The 16237-nt window shown below is 39.0% G+C and overlaps 2 protein-coding genes across 2 annotated transcripts in view; both read right to left on the reverse strand.

The window, feature by feature from the left end:
- Window positions 1-16237, reverse strand: part of LOC134811866 (glypican-1-like) — a 110291-nt gene that overhangs the window by 24571 nt on the left and 69483 nt on the right. The window lies entirely within an intron of this gene.
- Window positions 5892-7583, reverse strand: LOC134811872 (ras GTPase-activating protein-binding protein 2-like). Its single transcript, XM_063818983.1, has one exon. The coding sequence runs from the start codon at window positions 6648-6650 to the stop codon at window positions 6027-6029; it is 624 nt and encodes a 207-aa protein (XP_063675053.1). The 5' UTR covers window positions 6651-7583; the 3' UTR covers window positions 5892-6026.

Below are 16237 nucleotides of genomic sequence, written 5' to 3' on the forward strand. Positions count from 1 at the left end.
ACTTACTTAATTACAACTTAATCTTACCTCTACATTTGATACAGATTCTGGTGAAACATTGAAAAGTTGTGCGATTGCAGCCCGATCCCAGACGATAGGATTCTCAATCATCAGTTTCTTGGCAATCTCTTCCTGCTGCTCGGTAATGGTGTGCACGGTGGGTTGTTCTGGCTCAACTGGCCGAGTGAGACTGTATTGTACCTGAACAATTATTAATTTAAGTTTTATGATATTAAGCTAAATGCATCTAGTTCCCATTTTAACTTTATCATTGAACGGACGCGGATTTAGATTTAATGAGTAAAACCTTAAACTGTTAAAGCCCATATAAAACCAGTGAAGATGTTTCCTGCAATTGTAATCCACCGTTGGGCTTGGTGCCTCAATATAAGATCAACCAGGTGAGAACGTACAGAAGTGTATGTAATTAATCCCTCAACAAGAATGATAGAGCATTAGTGCAGACGTATTATTACACCAGATCACTATCAAGTTCCAACTTGACCAGGATAAGTACTAAGAATTAAGCAGGGACTCTGAGTAGAGAATGATGTGATGATGATCTAACAGCTTAGAGCGGAAGGGGTTGGTTACAATGACCACTGAACATGTGACTAGTGACATAATCCTTTTTGTAGGCAGTTTAAGGTAATTGCTCCTCACAGACCGCCATGTTAAATGTATCTATTATTAAAATATTTATGCCCGCGAGGGCTTCGCATGTGGTACGCCGTAATCGATTTAATGTGTAATCCAATTTGGGCATCCTGAACATCCATTATAACTCTTTCCTGGCTTACCCACGTAAACAACCGTATCAGAAGATGTGTATACACTAAAATGTGGGTGCCAGCAATAGCTGATTCTTTCCCTCAATTCACAATATATACACGTGTAAAATGAAATTGGAGCCTAAAATTGTGCAAAAATACTCTGAAGAAAATAAACTTTAGAAGTTTACACAAAGAGAGTAATACACGAACTGGACAGTGGAGACTCCAGAAATCTGACCTTATTTGGGGGATGATGGCAAACAATAATCCCAGGATTATCTGCGATGGTTATTCTTACTCTTGATCTTCCAGGTTCCTGTTCCTTTAGTACTGTTACATCGGGGCTTGAGGTCCGCACTTCCTGAGACCCACACATGGAATGCCGCACTTGGAGTGACGGTAGATGTCGCATTTCCGCATTTTTTCTGGGACACTTGAAAACACTCTGGATCAGCAGAGACCGTAGACAGACATGTCGTCCACAGGAGCCGAACATTGCTAAATTAAGGGGGAAATCAGTACAGTGAGATATAATAGGTATGCAGAATATGCTGAATGCGATTTTTGAATATTGGTGAAAAAAGATGGGTGGTTAATAGATGAGTGTGTTTTGGTATCGTAATCTATTGCTACAGAGAAGACAAGCTGGTTAATTGCTGACTTAAATTTTCATAATCAAATATTTACATACAGATATAATAATACATAATAATTAATACAAATATAGCTTCATTTTTTCATTCACTAAATCAAAGAAAATATCACTTAATCCGTATCAAATCTTCTGATACAATTAAAGATAGTATAGCGTCTATCAAACAGACACAAAAAGGTAGAAAACTGTTATCCAAATAATTGCAAATCCACACACAGATTAACCAGACAAGCAATATCGTATAAGTCGAAAAAAACAAACAAAAAACAGTGATACACCTTTTTACGGAGAATCCTGCGGGAAGTTAAATGTGGGCTGCTTTTTCGCGGTAAATCGAAATTTGATTTACACTTATGGGATCTGAGAAATTCCCATCAAGGCAGGGTATTACTGAAGTGCTGAATATAAATGCCGCATGATCTATAACATTGTTATTATTATCTTACAGAACGAGAAAAACGATAAAATAATTATAAAAATTCATTTAAAAACCATACTTTAAATTCCGTATACGAAGACTACCTTTCTAGATTTCGTGGGTCACAGACCTTCGACTTAGCGTACTTTACGTCATTATCTACATTCTACATTCTACATTCTACATTCTACATTCTACATTCAACACTAACAAACAATTCTACAATCTACGTGTTATCTGATCAATGGATCTTTAATTTGACATAAAGTATTATAAACCATTATCTAGAGCATTTAAGAAAACATACTACACTAATTTAAACATTTCAATACTCAATAGGTTATAATAGAAGTTCGTGCAACTTTAACGAAACATCATATTAGGTATTAGCATAAGCATGTATTAAGATGAAAAAGTTAAAACTTCAATAATAAAGGTGACAAAACATCAAAAGTTGAAAATTCAAATCATGGGTTATCATTAGGAATCCTCCTTATCATATTAATATTTAATTAATAATATTCTTAATATTATTAATTAATCACTGTCATAATCTATAGCGGAGGAACGTTTGTGGGTGTTATATTGTGCCCTCATTTCATTCAGCTGGTTTAGTTCTCCTACTACTTTCTTGTAATGGAACTCTCTTCTCTTATTCACACGCTCCATAGGAAAGGGGTTTAGTTCTCCAAACGCAATCTTCTTTATGTTTTCTGGAGTGCTTAAGTCACTGTCTCCTATAGCACGACAGAAGTTGTAGACTTCAATACCGTCCCGTGTTGTGAGCAGCATATCATGGTGTATGCGGAAGATGGAGAGAGCGTATCGGAAGAGAACTTTGTCTCCCTCGTAGAAAAACGAATCCCAGAATGAAAGAATCACGTCGATGTTTGTGTTGTCCACGTAAAGGGTGAGGAACCAGTTGAATGTGATCAGCGATAAATCGATCTTGAATTGTTGGAAATGAGCCATGATTTTGGGGTATTTATCTGACATGATGTCGCTCAGGACCCGTTGGTCGACCTGGGCACCGATCATAGTATGACTGTAGTAATCTTCAGGGAGTATTTCTACAATCGCGACCACAGCCCAAAACGAGTCTTCCTCTTTAAGGTTCAGGACCGAAAGAGCGAATGCAGCTATTCTGTTGAGACCCTGACAATAACCAATCTCGACGTTATAACGACTGAAAGCCAGCAAGACATTCCTAAGTTTATCCACTCCAGTTGCCGAGGTTGTGTTGAAAAGACAGTTGTTAGGAAGAGTCCGCATCAGGTCAAGTTCGATCTGTTTTGTAAAAATGTCGCTTCCAGCCTGGCTAAGAAGAGTCTTGTAATATCCAGGTTCCTCTCGGCCTTTGCAATGAGCTGTTATCCTTCTGATGCACGCCTTCCAGAAACTAGCCCGATATTTGTGAGGCACTCCTATACGAACTAACGCTTTTAGCTCTTTACCTTTGTCAAAGTGATTGCCAAAATGAACTATGTGCTTGTCCCAAGCCATCTCATTCTTGGTGGTTGACCCCTTCTTTATATAGAGTTTCGTGATTTCGAAACCGTACCTATCATATTTATGGGTAATATCATTTCCGAGTTTTTGAACATCCATGAGATCTTCGTCTTTGACTTGTTCGATAAGCGCAGCGGCTATCTCCTGAAAATCTGGCGAGATCGTCGTCTCAGCACCAGTGCGAAGTTTGTTGATTTCTCGAAGGAGCAGCATGTAGTGACTGTTTGTTTTCTCCAGCTCAGCTCTTACCTGGTGGGACCTTTTCTGTTCCTCGTGCCTTAGGTTGTTAATCTGTACGATTTCCTCCTCCAATAATCTATTCTGAGCAACGTAAGAGTTGATCGCTTCCTCTAGCTCCAGAACACGCTGCTTCGGCACAAACTGCTCCTCCTCAACTTTGTGATCGTCCATGAGGTCTTTACAAAGGTAGGGTCGAGTTTCTTTTTCGATTCTTCCAATCAATTCAATAGAGTCCTGAGGCATTGCACCACCCATAAACTTGTCAAATTCTCTCATCATTATCCTGTGATTTATAGAAAGTTTCATGTGCCTTGCTTTAAGATCCTCGTAGTCAAACATCATGTTGTTAGCCCTCTCATCGTCCGATTTTCGAAGAGCTTGCATCTGGAGGAGTTCGCCCTGAAAGTGACTGATCTGCAGCTGATAGGCTTCGTTCATATCTTTCAGGTGCTCCAGCTCATCTTCATCAATAACCGTCTGTTTCGCATCGTAGAAGTAGCTGCTGGAATTAGGAGTTCTACTGGATAGGGCATCAGGTAAAGGTTTGGACAAGTTAAGGACTACCTGTTCTTTGCACCTTATCACTTCTTCGTTACATCTCAGCTTGTTGTCAGCTTCTGACAGATCTTTCTTCAACATCTCAATATCTTCTCTGAGCATGTCCATTTCCTGACAATACGTCATAAGCTTTCTCTTCAGATCCCCAATAATCACATCCTTCAAATTCAGAACATCCTGGTTATCCTCAGCATTGATCCCTTTCTCTGCCGCTTGTATTTTCTCAGTAAACTTACTGCTAAGTTCCTTGACAATCTCTTCGTAGTTAGAATTGCTGGCAGTTAGTTCGTCTATCCTGGACTGCAGCTTAAATGCAGCCCATTGTGCATCTTTGCATTTAGTGCAGTCGGTTGTGGTGCTATCCATACTATTTACACTAATCGTGTCGCCAGAACTTCTATCTGATGCACTGAAGAATGTACTGTTATTCTCCTTCTTATGAGGTCCTTTTAGTAAACTTTTAAACATGGCCACCTTACCGGAAGTTCTTGGTCTAGGATCATGTTCCAGCACAGAGCTATCGTTACATATTCCTGCTATATAAACTGTCGATGAGGTGAAATCCAGATTGGTTCTAGAGTTGTAGTTGTTACGTTTGGATTGGAGTTGGTTGATCCACTGCATCATAGAGTCTTTATTGCCAGCACTAAGAAGGTGATCTTCTCCACTGTGAAATAAAGGATGAACTGGATAATGTTAAACTTTACAGGTGAAGATTCGAAACACTGCCATCCACCTCTAATCAACAAATTAAGAGAGGAATTTATGGATTCACTGCCAGGTATGATGAATAAAACTTAAAGAGTTGAATTTACATACCTGGAGATGGTAAATTCACCCTGTTTAGCATTCTCAGGTACAAATTTAAATGTGGCGTTGATAATATCTATCTTTCCACGAGGGGTGTCGTCGTTAGAAGAATTGTAGTACAATAATTGACATGTGCTGTCGTCGTGCATGAACCAGTACCTGGAACACAGGAACTTTTTATTGTATGTACCACCAGAGTAAAATTTCATGTTATACGTGATCTCGCACGTATGTAGTTAAGCAAATATCCTTGCAAATGTAACCAGCTTTAGCTTTAAAGTCCGTCATGTAAGACGTAACGGTCGATTGGCCTGGAAGTTGACGCAAGAGTTGAAAGGTGAATTGAAGGAAACTGACAGGAGGTCACCGCGCGCGCGCCTCGCGCCCACACGTAAGGGGTGAGGGACTCGAAGTTTTGCCATATGGCACATGATCGCGCGTTACGTCAAAGTCAACACTTTTTATAAATTTGTCCCATTTCGTTGTTAAAGCCAATATGGACCGCTGAAACGAAACAAACAGGGCACTTCTAGCTTCCGACAACATTAATAGAACATACTAACGGCGGTAAGGACAACTTACTTTGCCCAGGATTTGTACAGGCCCATGGCCCCAGTCGTGAATTTCTGAAGGTGCCCATATAGCTTTATCTCCACTTTTTGATCATGTTCTTTGTTCTCCGCGATGCTTTCCTTATCAGCATCCTTGCTCATATCATCCTTCTCTAAGAAAATAAAACATAAACTTATAGTCTTGTCGTAAATAAATCTTAATGATAAAATTTCGGATATGGTTTTCTGATCACAATCGACAAAATTTCATCACAATTTAAGGCATTGCAGAAGTTTGAATTTTGTAAACAATTTTGAGTAATGAGATTGCAGTGGTTGTCACTATGTCATATAGGATTCGAAAGAAAACAATACAATTGTTAGTGAGACAAATACTTGGTGAGAAAAGATTAAATATAAAACATAAACCAAATATCAAAGCTCGACTTTTGACAACACCAAAGCTACTTAAACTTGGCCACAAAAAGCACAAAATTGCCTACTTTTAAGTTTCATTTCAAATCTGAATTTTGGTCATTATATCCTGAACGTCCAACTGCACCTCCACGCCGGCCACCACCACGGCGAGTATTGCTTCTTTGATCACTGAAGGGTTTCCTCTGTCCACGGTTAGAATTCATGGCCGTTTTCTTTTCCTCCACGTTGAGCCTCTGATCGTTGAGGAAGAATTTTTCTCCACTCTTCACAGCACCAAGGATAGCCTGTACAGGCTCCTCGTTCTCAAACACAACAAATCCAAAGTTGTTCGGGGTAACACGAACATGGACAACATTTCCATAACTTTTGAACTTCTCTTCCAGATCTGCGTATGCAGTGTTGTTAGGAAGATTTCCAACAAATATCTGATGGGCGTTGGGAGCTTCACGTTCTTGGAACCGATCTTTTCCAAAGTTACCAAATCCCTTGTTCTCTGACTTGTTGTTGCGTCTTCCACCTCTACCTTCACCTCTCTCAGCTTCTTTGTTGAAAGGTTGGAAAGTGGTTTCCTTCTTTGGTGCTTCTTTAGGTTCTGGGGTAGGTTTAGGTGCAGGAGGGGTGGCTTGAGCAGGGACAGCTCTAACTGGAGCAGGTACAACTCTGGCTGGTCCAGAGGTTGAACCAGCACCAGCAATCATGGCCCAGGATTTGGGACCCTTAGGAACATCAGGAACAGGTTCAGCAGGCTCCTCAGGGATGGGCTCCTCAACAATGGGCTCTTCTGGGACTGGTTCTGGGACTGGCTCTTCTTCAACTGGAAGACTTTCTGGCTCTAACGGTTCCTCAAGCACAGGCTCAACTTCTTCTAGAGCAACTTCAGGTTCTGGATGAACATCAACAGGCTCTTCATGATATGATTTAAAACCTCTTCAATGGGCAGCTCATGGTTGTTATTCAACACTTCATCTTCAATAAGATTTCCATTGGTTTTTTCTTCATGGAGATCCAAGGTAGATTCTTCAAATTTTGGTTGGGCCATCTCTTCCTCCAAATGTTCGTTGATATCCTCTTGGCTGCTCAAGCTGTTCTCTTCATCATCTACTACATCCTCTTGGTCGTATCCAAATACCTCGTCCTGATACCTAAAGATATCGTTGTGGACGTAATACTTCCTTGGGGTCTGGGAGCCTAGGACGAAAGTTTGCATGAACCTTCGGGGAAGTTTGCCAGCATTGGAGAGCTCACCAGAAACCTGAACAACAACTCCATTGTCAATTGTGGGCTGACTGTCGACATGTTTGATCTTTGTACGGCAGTCAATGAAGTTGAGACTCATGATCTTTTCGTGGATAGCCCGCTGTCCTGAAACACACTCAGCAGTTTCGTCTGTTTGGTTACCATGAACAAAAGTTGACTGATCAAGGTAGAAGCGGTGAAGCTTGTTTGGGTTATCATGCAAAAGAGTGTAATAACATCTGACGAACTCTCTGCCGATGCATTGAGGACTCAGGTTATCAGGGAGGTTGGTCACCTTTGCGGGGATCACATCAGGGACGGCACTGCCCATCACTTGTTCCATTTTCATTTTTTCGATCTTAGTGAACAGAAGCCAATGCCATATAGACCTATCCCTGAAAGGTGAAACTGATTAAATCTGATGAATAATTAATATTTGTGAAACAAATTTTTTACAGTTATTACAGTCAAGACATGCTAAACTGCTCAATTTTAGAAATTGTTCACAACAAAATTGTTATGTATGCATGGAGGTTGAAATTGTTATACAAGCTATTTATTATTATGATCATTATTTACAGTTGCTCAATTTCACTCCTAAGAGCATATTAGGAAAATATTATGTTCTTATCGATTTCTGGCAGTTTTCAATAAATGTTAATTGTTATACCCATTTTGGTGCATCAAAACTTGTCAAGGATATAAATTCTCATCGTTATATAATGTCATTTCTGGGAAATGTCGCTATATTTCGAAAATGTTATTTCGGGAGGGGGGATCATACACTTAGTACCGTACGTTGAAGTTGGGGTGGTGGGTCATATTTTCTTCCAAAACACAGTTAGTACTTTTGTACTAAGTGGTGGGTCTGCTGCTCATTTCCCAGAAAAAAAAAAACAGTTAGTTCCAACCCCAAAAAACCCATTTTACCTCAAATTTCAATTTTGGGAATGAGTTTTTTGGATTTTGAGGTTTTTTTTGGGTTTTTTTTTAAAAAATTTCCTTTTTTGTAACTTTTTATCTCAGTTAGACACAAATTTCAGTTAAACAAAGATTTCCAAGACACAGTTAGTACCGTGATTTCTCAACAGTTAGTACTGCAAAAGCCGGCAAAAGGGGTGGGTGTCTTAAAAATTATCCAAAAAACAGTTAGTACCACAAAGGGGGTGGGTGGGTCTTTTGAAAAATTCCAAAATTAAACTTAGTCAACGTCACGTACAGAACTTAGTACCTGATCCCCCTGGTTATTTACCCTCAATAATGACCCATACAACTTGCCTTGATAGTATACCATAGATTATTACCATTACATGTTTCAAGCATAGTTAGTGGTATATTTAGGCAAATTGTGTAATTAATCATATTATGTTCTATTACTCATGTCCAGCGTTAATCTCAATTTGAACACAGCTGTGGATAATTTCTTCTGACCTTGAATTTCAGTAATAAATAGTTAAAGAAATACTTATCCTTATGCAATTTTCATTTTCTGTCTCATGATTTTAATTAGTTCAACCCATTAAAAACAAATGATATGAAGTATGAACCTTTAACCTTTTAACCTCAATTATTCCATATCTATTATATTAGCAACAATCAACAATGTGCTCATCAGATCATAATATTAAAATTGATATAAGTAGTAAGCATGAGCAAACACATGGATATAAGCAGACACATGTAATGGCAGAATGGACTAATGGCAGAATGTCAAAATAAAGTTGGAGGCTTGAAATAAAACTTTGAATATCATAAAAATTAAAAAAACCAAAGCAACAAAGTTTCTTGGAGTTGTTATTGACGAACAGCTTTCCTGGGGGCCTCATATAACAGCACTTAAACGAAAGTTAAACTATGCCTCTGCCACCTTAAATAGAATTAGGGACTCTGTATCGAAGGAACTCCATAAAGAACTCTACCACACACTATTTGAATCCCATCTTACATATTTTATCTCAGTTTGGGGTGATGCAGCACTCTTTAGGACAGCAAGTATCTGGCTGTCTCAGAAGCACTGCATACGGGTCCTCTTTGGTGATAAAGAGGCATACCTAAACAAGTTCCTAACATGTGCAACAACAAGAAAGTTTGACAACCAGGCACTCGACCATACATTCTTCCAACTAGAGCACTGTAAACCACTTTTCAAGCAACAAAACATCCTGGCTTTCAAAAATGTATATACATATCACACATTTATGGAAGTTTTTAAAATACTGAAACTGAGGACCTTCTAGAAGATGGCTGATAATGCTGTTGCAGTGATGCTGGGCACCTTAGTCTAAGGTGCCCAGCATCACTGCAACAGCATTATCAGCCATCTTCTAGAAAAGAAAGCAGTCTCATTTCACAACTCCCATCTAATGACTTAATATCAAGATCCACCAAAATTTGGAGTACAATTGCACCTAAACTTAAGCTTTTTGACTACTCCTACAAGATTAGCCTTGATTCAGCATGGACCTCAAGCGATTATGACAAATTTAATCCAGTGTTCTTGGCCCACATGCACAGGTTCCTCCTATTAAACAATTTTGATTTTGGTAAATGTGTGCTGACTCCACCACCTATGTATTTAACCTAATATATTTAGTGTATTACAGGTAGACATTGACTTAGGTAGGTATTTTTATCTTTCAAAATTAGCTCCTTCGAAAAAATAATTTTTGTTTACAATCCAAACATTATTTTTTACCTCACCCTGTACATTCAGATCTCAGAGTAACATCATTCATAATCTAATTTTGTACATAAATAAGCCAAAAAAGATAAAAATTGTGATAAAATTTCAAAAATCTATCATATCTATATTATATTTTAAACTTGATGAAATCTTCCCAGCAACGAGATTTGCAGCTATTATATAACAAAATTTTAAATAAAACAAAATTTTAAATAAAACAAAATTTTAAATAAAACAAAATTTTAAATAAAACAAAATTTTAAATAAAACAAAATTTTAAATAAAACAAAATTTTAAATAAAACAAAATTTTAAATAAAACAAAATTTTAAATAAAACAAAATTTTATTTTGGCTAAGGTTTACTGTGTTCTTTCATGCTCTATGATACGTCATGACCAGTATAACAGGATTACAAGTTGTGGGCATAAATAACACAGGGAATGGGGATCTTGATATTTGGGCGAAGATGCCGTTTCTGAATTTGGACTGATTGGAGACATTATTAAGTGCTCTAATCGCATATTTAATAAAGAGCCTTTTCGAAACCACACAAAACAGAAATTATATTACACAATTACACATTGTTATGAGCACAGCTATTCTTTTCATGTGTTCTTAATATATTATGTTAAAGTTCTTAATAGTCTGAACTGCTGAACCACATATAAAATCAAATTAATGTTTACTGAACTATTATAAAAATCCAGTAGAGAATAGGTCCTATAAAGATTCATTCAATGCTTTTAACTCAATTATACGAAAATTCTGGAGGGACATAGTTGAGATTTAGAGGCTGCGCTGTAGATTAAGAAACCTGAGGGTGAGAACCAGAGTTTGGAAGCAAGAGGATGTAGAAGGAAGGACTTTAAAGTGGGAGTCCTGATATTGACATTGATTGAAATAAATTTTCGTGCACATACAGAACGAATGGTTAATAATTTAATATATATGTGGACCAAGGTCTGTGCATGGGATGCTTCCTGGAAGAATCCAGTTCTTTTAGCGGGGCACCCTACCTAAAGCTGGTGAGGTCGAAGATCAGAGGGGAAGCCAGAGAGTGAAAGGCTAGCATAAGTACAAACCGCATTTGTAAGAACAGAGAGGCCGGAATGTGAAGACTCAAGCAAGAAAGTCACAGTTTTGATAAGGGAAGGGCGAAGGCTGTATAGTGAAGACATGTTCATTGAGAGCTTAGAAAAGGTGGGAGAGAGTAAGATGCCGGGAGACAATGAGTACTGAGTAGCAGGACTAGGACACCCGAGAGATTGGAAAATCAGTGATCCTGAGTTCCCAGAGAGTGTGAGAGGCCAGAGAGGGAGAGTTCAGAGGCTGAGAACTGGAGAGGTCAACAGGTATGAGAAGCTGAGTACCTGGGGAGGCAGGATAGTGAGACACCAAGGAGAGGACACTGAGAAACCGTAGAATGAGAAGTAAAAAATAATTTTCAAATCTTTTGAATCATGTAATCGAGCTAGTACAGGAATGGAGAGGCTGGAGATTGGGGAATGAAGAGTAAGGGGCGAGAGATAGTGAGAGGCTGGCGAGTGAGAGTTCAGCTAGTGGAAGGGATGATAGTGGAGATTGTCTGATAGAATGTAAGTAACAAATATTAACCAATCTGACACAAATCAAATATGTCCCATTGGCTAGAATGAAGGGGGAGCTCTCGCTCAGTACCTTACAAGACAATTTATCTTGACCAGTATGATTTCATACACCAGTGTTACTGAGTGAGGACTCTCCCTTCATTAATTTAAAGAAAAAGGTTAAGTATTATAAGACATCAATTAGGAAGCAATAGAAATTAAGGTCAGAAGCAGTGGCGTAGCGAAGGGCCCCGCTGGCCCCGTTGTGCAGGGGGGCACCATCTTAGGGGGGTGCAAAATCGTCGTTTGAATGTGGGACAATTTAAAAAAAACTTAACTGAGGTACTAGCAAAGCTGCGCGTTTTGATCTAGAAACCCACTTTTTTAGAGATTTTACCGGCATATCTTCTAAAATCACCTAATTTGTTCAATTTTAGGGAGGGGCACCATAAAGGGAGGGGGCGCCAACAGGGCCGGGGGCGCATTTTCAGCGGGGGTGTTTCGCCACTGGTCAGAAGTGAACGTGGCACTACAGTCCACATTGTAAAGCCATAGTAAAAGTAATCTCCTGAATGTTACAGGAAAAAGCATCTACTAAAACAGGATCATTCCTCTTAACCCTCTGAAATGAAGCTAGGTTATCAAGTAACTCTAACATTTCAGCTATTCCTGAGCCCATAAAACAGGTTTGCTGAGCAAGTTAAATAACCACCTGAACGCATACGACTTGTAGTCTCCTCTTCAGTCTAGATAAAAAAATCAATTCAAAATATAATGACACAAACATCATCACACATCATCAAAAATATATCTACTAAAGTTTTAAAATTATCTTAAATCTATTGGCCTAAACATAAACAACCAAGTTAAAATGAATCTAATTTACATACTTTCCATTACTATATAAGTTGATAAAGCGTTTTTTAGCAACATGAGGATTACACATAAGATATTCATTGTGCTCCAAAAATTACTATCATTTACAGATCCGTTTAAAATAGTCTCTTTTTTGAAAACCTCTAATCTTATTTTAAAACTTAACACAGTCCCACAATTCTTGACATCTGAGGGGAGTTTGTTCCAATATGGTCTCACCCTCTCCGGAAGAAAAGAACTGTGGACTTTCCTCATTTTACTGCTACTTTTACTGCATCTACTGTTTGATACCACATTAAGACCAGATCTGCTCATACTGAACAAACCAGCTCCGACTAGATACAAAAACTAAATACAAAAATACAAAATTTTGTTTTCCTTCATAGGGGATTCAGGCTGAAAAAAATGTTGCTGCATTACACGGTGGACATTACAGTAAGAGACACGGCTATCCAGCAAGTCAGCAACTTCACTTACCTTGGGTCGATTATATCAAGTGATGGGACTATTTCGGGACTTGTCTGCACGGATCCAGAAAGCCTCAGGAGCATTCAATCAGCTCGGTAATATTTGGAAGAATCGCAATATCCAAACTAACACCAAAATACGGATATATGTTGCAGCGGTTCTAACAATATTACTTTATGGAAGCGAAGTCTGGAACACTACTTCAAAGCAACTACATCGCTTCGAAGTTTTTCATCAAAACTGTTTGAGGAGATTCCTTCGAAATAAGTGGTTCCACCGGACGAGCAATGTTCAAGTGTTGGAGCGGGCAAGAATAAACCCGGTTATAACCTACATCAGTGCCAACCGTCTTCGCTGGTTTGGACATGTTTCTAGAATGGCGGACACCAGGTTACCAAAGTATCTACTGAAAAGAATATTCAAACAATATACACATAATATAGCAATGGCCAATTGGCTGACTATAAGGTCATGGCCTGAACTTTAATAGTCAAGTGATGCTAAAGCAGAGCACAAATATGTAATAAGTTAATAGATAAAAATACTGATTCAATGATTAAAATTATAGCTGTGAGTGTCAATAAATTACTGTGTCATAAAAAAAGGAACGATGTACACGTGATCTGAGATACCAATATCTCAATATCAAAAGGATAGTGTCTAGAAACATTCATAGTCCATGGTGGCAGGTATCAAGTTAAACGAAGTTACACTGACTGGCAATGTATACGATTGCCGTCTCCCTCTCTCACCCCTGACCGCTATCAGGGTGCTCCTGAGGATTGAGAATCTAATCCTGGTGCGCATGTAACACATAATAGCCGCATAGTCTTCTCCTCTCTTCTGGGATAGTTTTTCAGCGAGTCTCTTGTGGTATCTTGTGGCTTGTGGACCCCATCCGCCATTTGTTGAGTATATAAGTGGGGTAAAGGTGCCTTTTTCCACCTGGATGATTCTGTTGTTGTACTTTTTCATTTTCCTCATTTCATGAGCTTTATAGATCTGTTCCATATCTTTTTTGACATATGTGGGTGAGTTGGGGTGGGTAACACAGAAAAGTATCTACTTGACTGGACACCTGCTCACGGCCGAAGATCACGTGGGCGGCCAAGAAAGAACTGGCGAACCTGTGTCCTAGAAGACGCAGTAACATTCACAGGAGATCCAGACATTGTATTTGATAAGGTCCGAGAGTTGGCAGGAAACCGAAAGCACTGGAGAGAGATGATACGACATAAGCGGCAATTCCTTGGTGCAGGCCACTCGAATGATTGAGGAGACCTTATCAAGTATCAAGTAGTATTACACGGGGATCTCAGTCCAGCGTTTGACACTCATCCGTGATTGACTAATTTGTTGCTCAGATATTCCAGAGAGAACTTTGTAATTAGAAAACATAGAAAACATTCTGTGCCAAGAAAGACAGCAGGATTTAGTCTTTGTTTGAACTCTTCTTTCGAGTCCCTACTTCGGCCAAGTATCCTAGTATGAAAATAAATCGAAGCAGTAGGCTGATGATTCTAATAAATGTGTACATCTTTCATAACAGCCTTCCAAGTGAGCTTGCAGATGTTAAAGATGGAAGGTACAGGTTATATCTCCACTGAAAGCACATCCAATTTGATACGCATGAAATATGTTTATTAACGGGTCTAGTTTAGTTGAGAATTCTCAACACCCACTTCCAAGTCGAGTACTCTCGACCCACTTAGTCCACATACCTTGCAAACTTACAGCAGGGTATTTGTAATGGTCTAAGTCCCTAATACACGCCAAAGATGGTTCCTCTATACTCAACCGTAGGAGAAGAGAATTAGGTGACTGTATTTTGTTCTAATGTTGATATTAATATAAGTATGTTCTAGTTGTTACTCCTTTTGTTTTAACGTTTTTATGGTACTCTCCTTAAATTATTTCAATGCAGTCACTCAGATGATTTTTAAATCAGGACACTTAAATAAAGACACATACTCTGCCCACAATAAGGGGCCATAATTTTTAAATTATGTAACAGTATAGAATTATTATTATTATTATTATTATTAACGGGTGATACTCGTTAAATATTTGTTCCAAATAGGACCGCGTCGAGGAGTCCAACTCGGGGCGCGTCTTGGTATGTTATGAACCTATAATATCCTGTAGGTGGATATTTAAAACATATAAGTGATATACGAAAGATTTTATTAGCAGGATCTTTCAAAATACTTGTATAAATCGTCTTCAGCCTTCAACTTACAATACGTCTATTGTCTAAAGATCTCTTGACTCTGCACTAAGTTGACTTGATTCACGATGTCAATCCTTTCTAGCTCGGCGAGGCGCATCGGTGCATCTCGCCGATCTACGGAAGGTTGCGAGAATTTGCGCAGCGCGGCCCAGTAGTGCATCACGCTACAATAAGTTGAGGTGTGCTTAATAAAATTAAACGAGGAATCGTTTGAGATAACTTTAGAGACACCTAGCTTGATAAAAGCTACTCAAGTTATTGGAGGACTTCACCGCTTCGACGTGCCGCGCAATGTTGATTCGCCGAGCAACGCCTGGAAGGGTTGACACAGTCAATCAATTCATATTAGTTGCCAAATAATTTATATTAGAATGCTAGTTTGCGCGCCGCTTTGACGCGCCGCGCAAACTAGCATTCCTGCTTCGCATTGACGATCGTTGCTTTGCAAAGCAAATCAACGATCTTGAAAGGTTGACATCGTTAATCAATCTCGATTCACACAATTTGAAGGAAGCTACTACACTGCAATGCGTGCAATTTGGGAAGTGTGCTTACGGTGGGGATAAAGAGTTAGGTAGTGTGCCATCGACAGTGAGCCGCGCGTGCCGACTGTAATGTAGGATGGTTTTTTAGCGCTAATGTCGGCCAGCACAAAATTCTTGCGTATTGAGTAACCTTCCCTTGATCCAATTTTAACAAAAATTGGTTAGCTTAATGTACTGATAGACTTTATTGACAATGTCAATTCATCGCAGCTCGGCGAGGCACAGTAGCTTGCTCTAACCAGTAAGGCTTCTCGCTTGCAGTACGCGTAGACACATGGCTATTTGAACACAGTTGCGCATCCCGCCGATCTAGTGAGAAGCACAATCGAGTGCGCGGTGCGGCACAGTAACTCATCGCGTTACAATGATAAACTTACAAGGAAACTATCCGACAAATTTAAAGCATATCCAACCATCAAAACTTATGTTACAGCTAAAAGCAGCGTATTTCGTCCTATTTCCATCACTACATCAACTTCAATATCCACCAAAATTTTCGGACAGTTGTGAAAGCACTATTGGAAGGTCGTTAACAATTTTCAAAATGATCTCATTCAAGGAACCAAAGATATAATAGAATAATACGACAAAATCAAGGAATTTTGTCAAATTACGCGAGTTTTACTATACACCTACTTTAGCTACAAAAGCCCTACCAAC

This window comes from Bolinopsis microptera, chromosome 2 (genome assembly GCF_026151205.1).
Source record: "Bolinopsis microptera isolate Bmic1 chromosome 2, MBARI_Bmic_1.0, whole genome shotgun sequence".
Lineage (NCBI taxonomy): Eukaryota > Metazoa > Ctenophora > Tentaculata > Lobata > Bolinopsidae > Bolinopsis > Bolinopsis microptera.

Bases quoted from the DNA above. Each gene is read 5' to 3' on its own strand.
- LOC134811872 (XM_063818983.1), bottom strand. From the start codon at position 6,650: ATGATTGCTGGTGCTGGTTCAACCTCTGGACCAGCCAGAGTTGTACCT.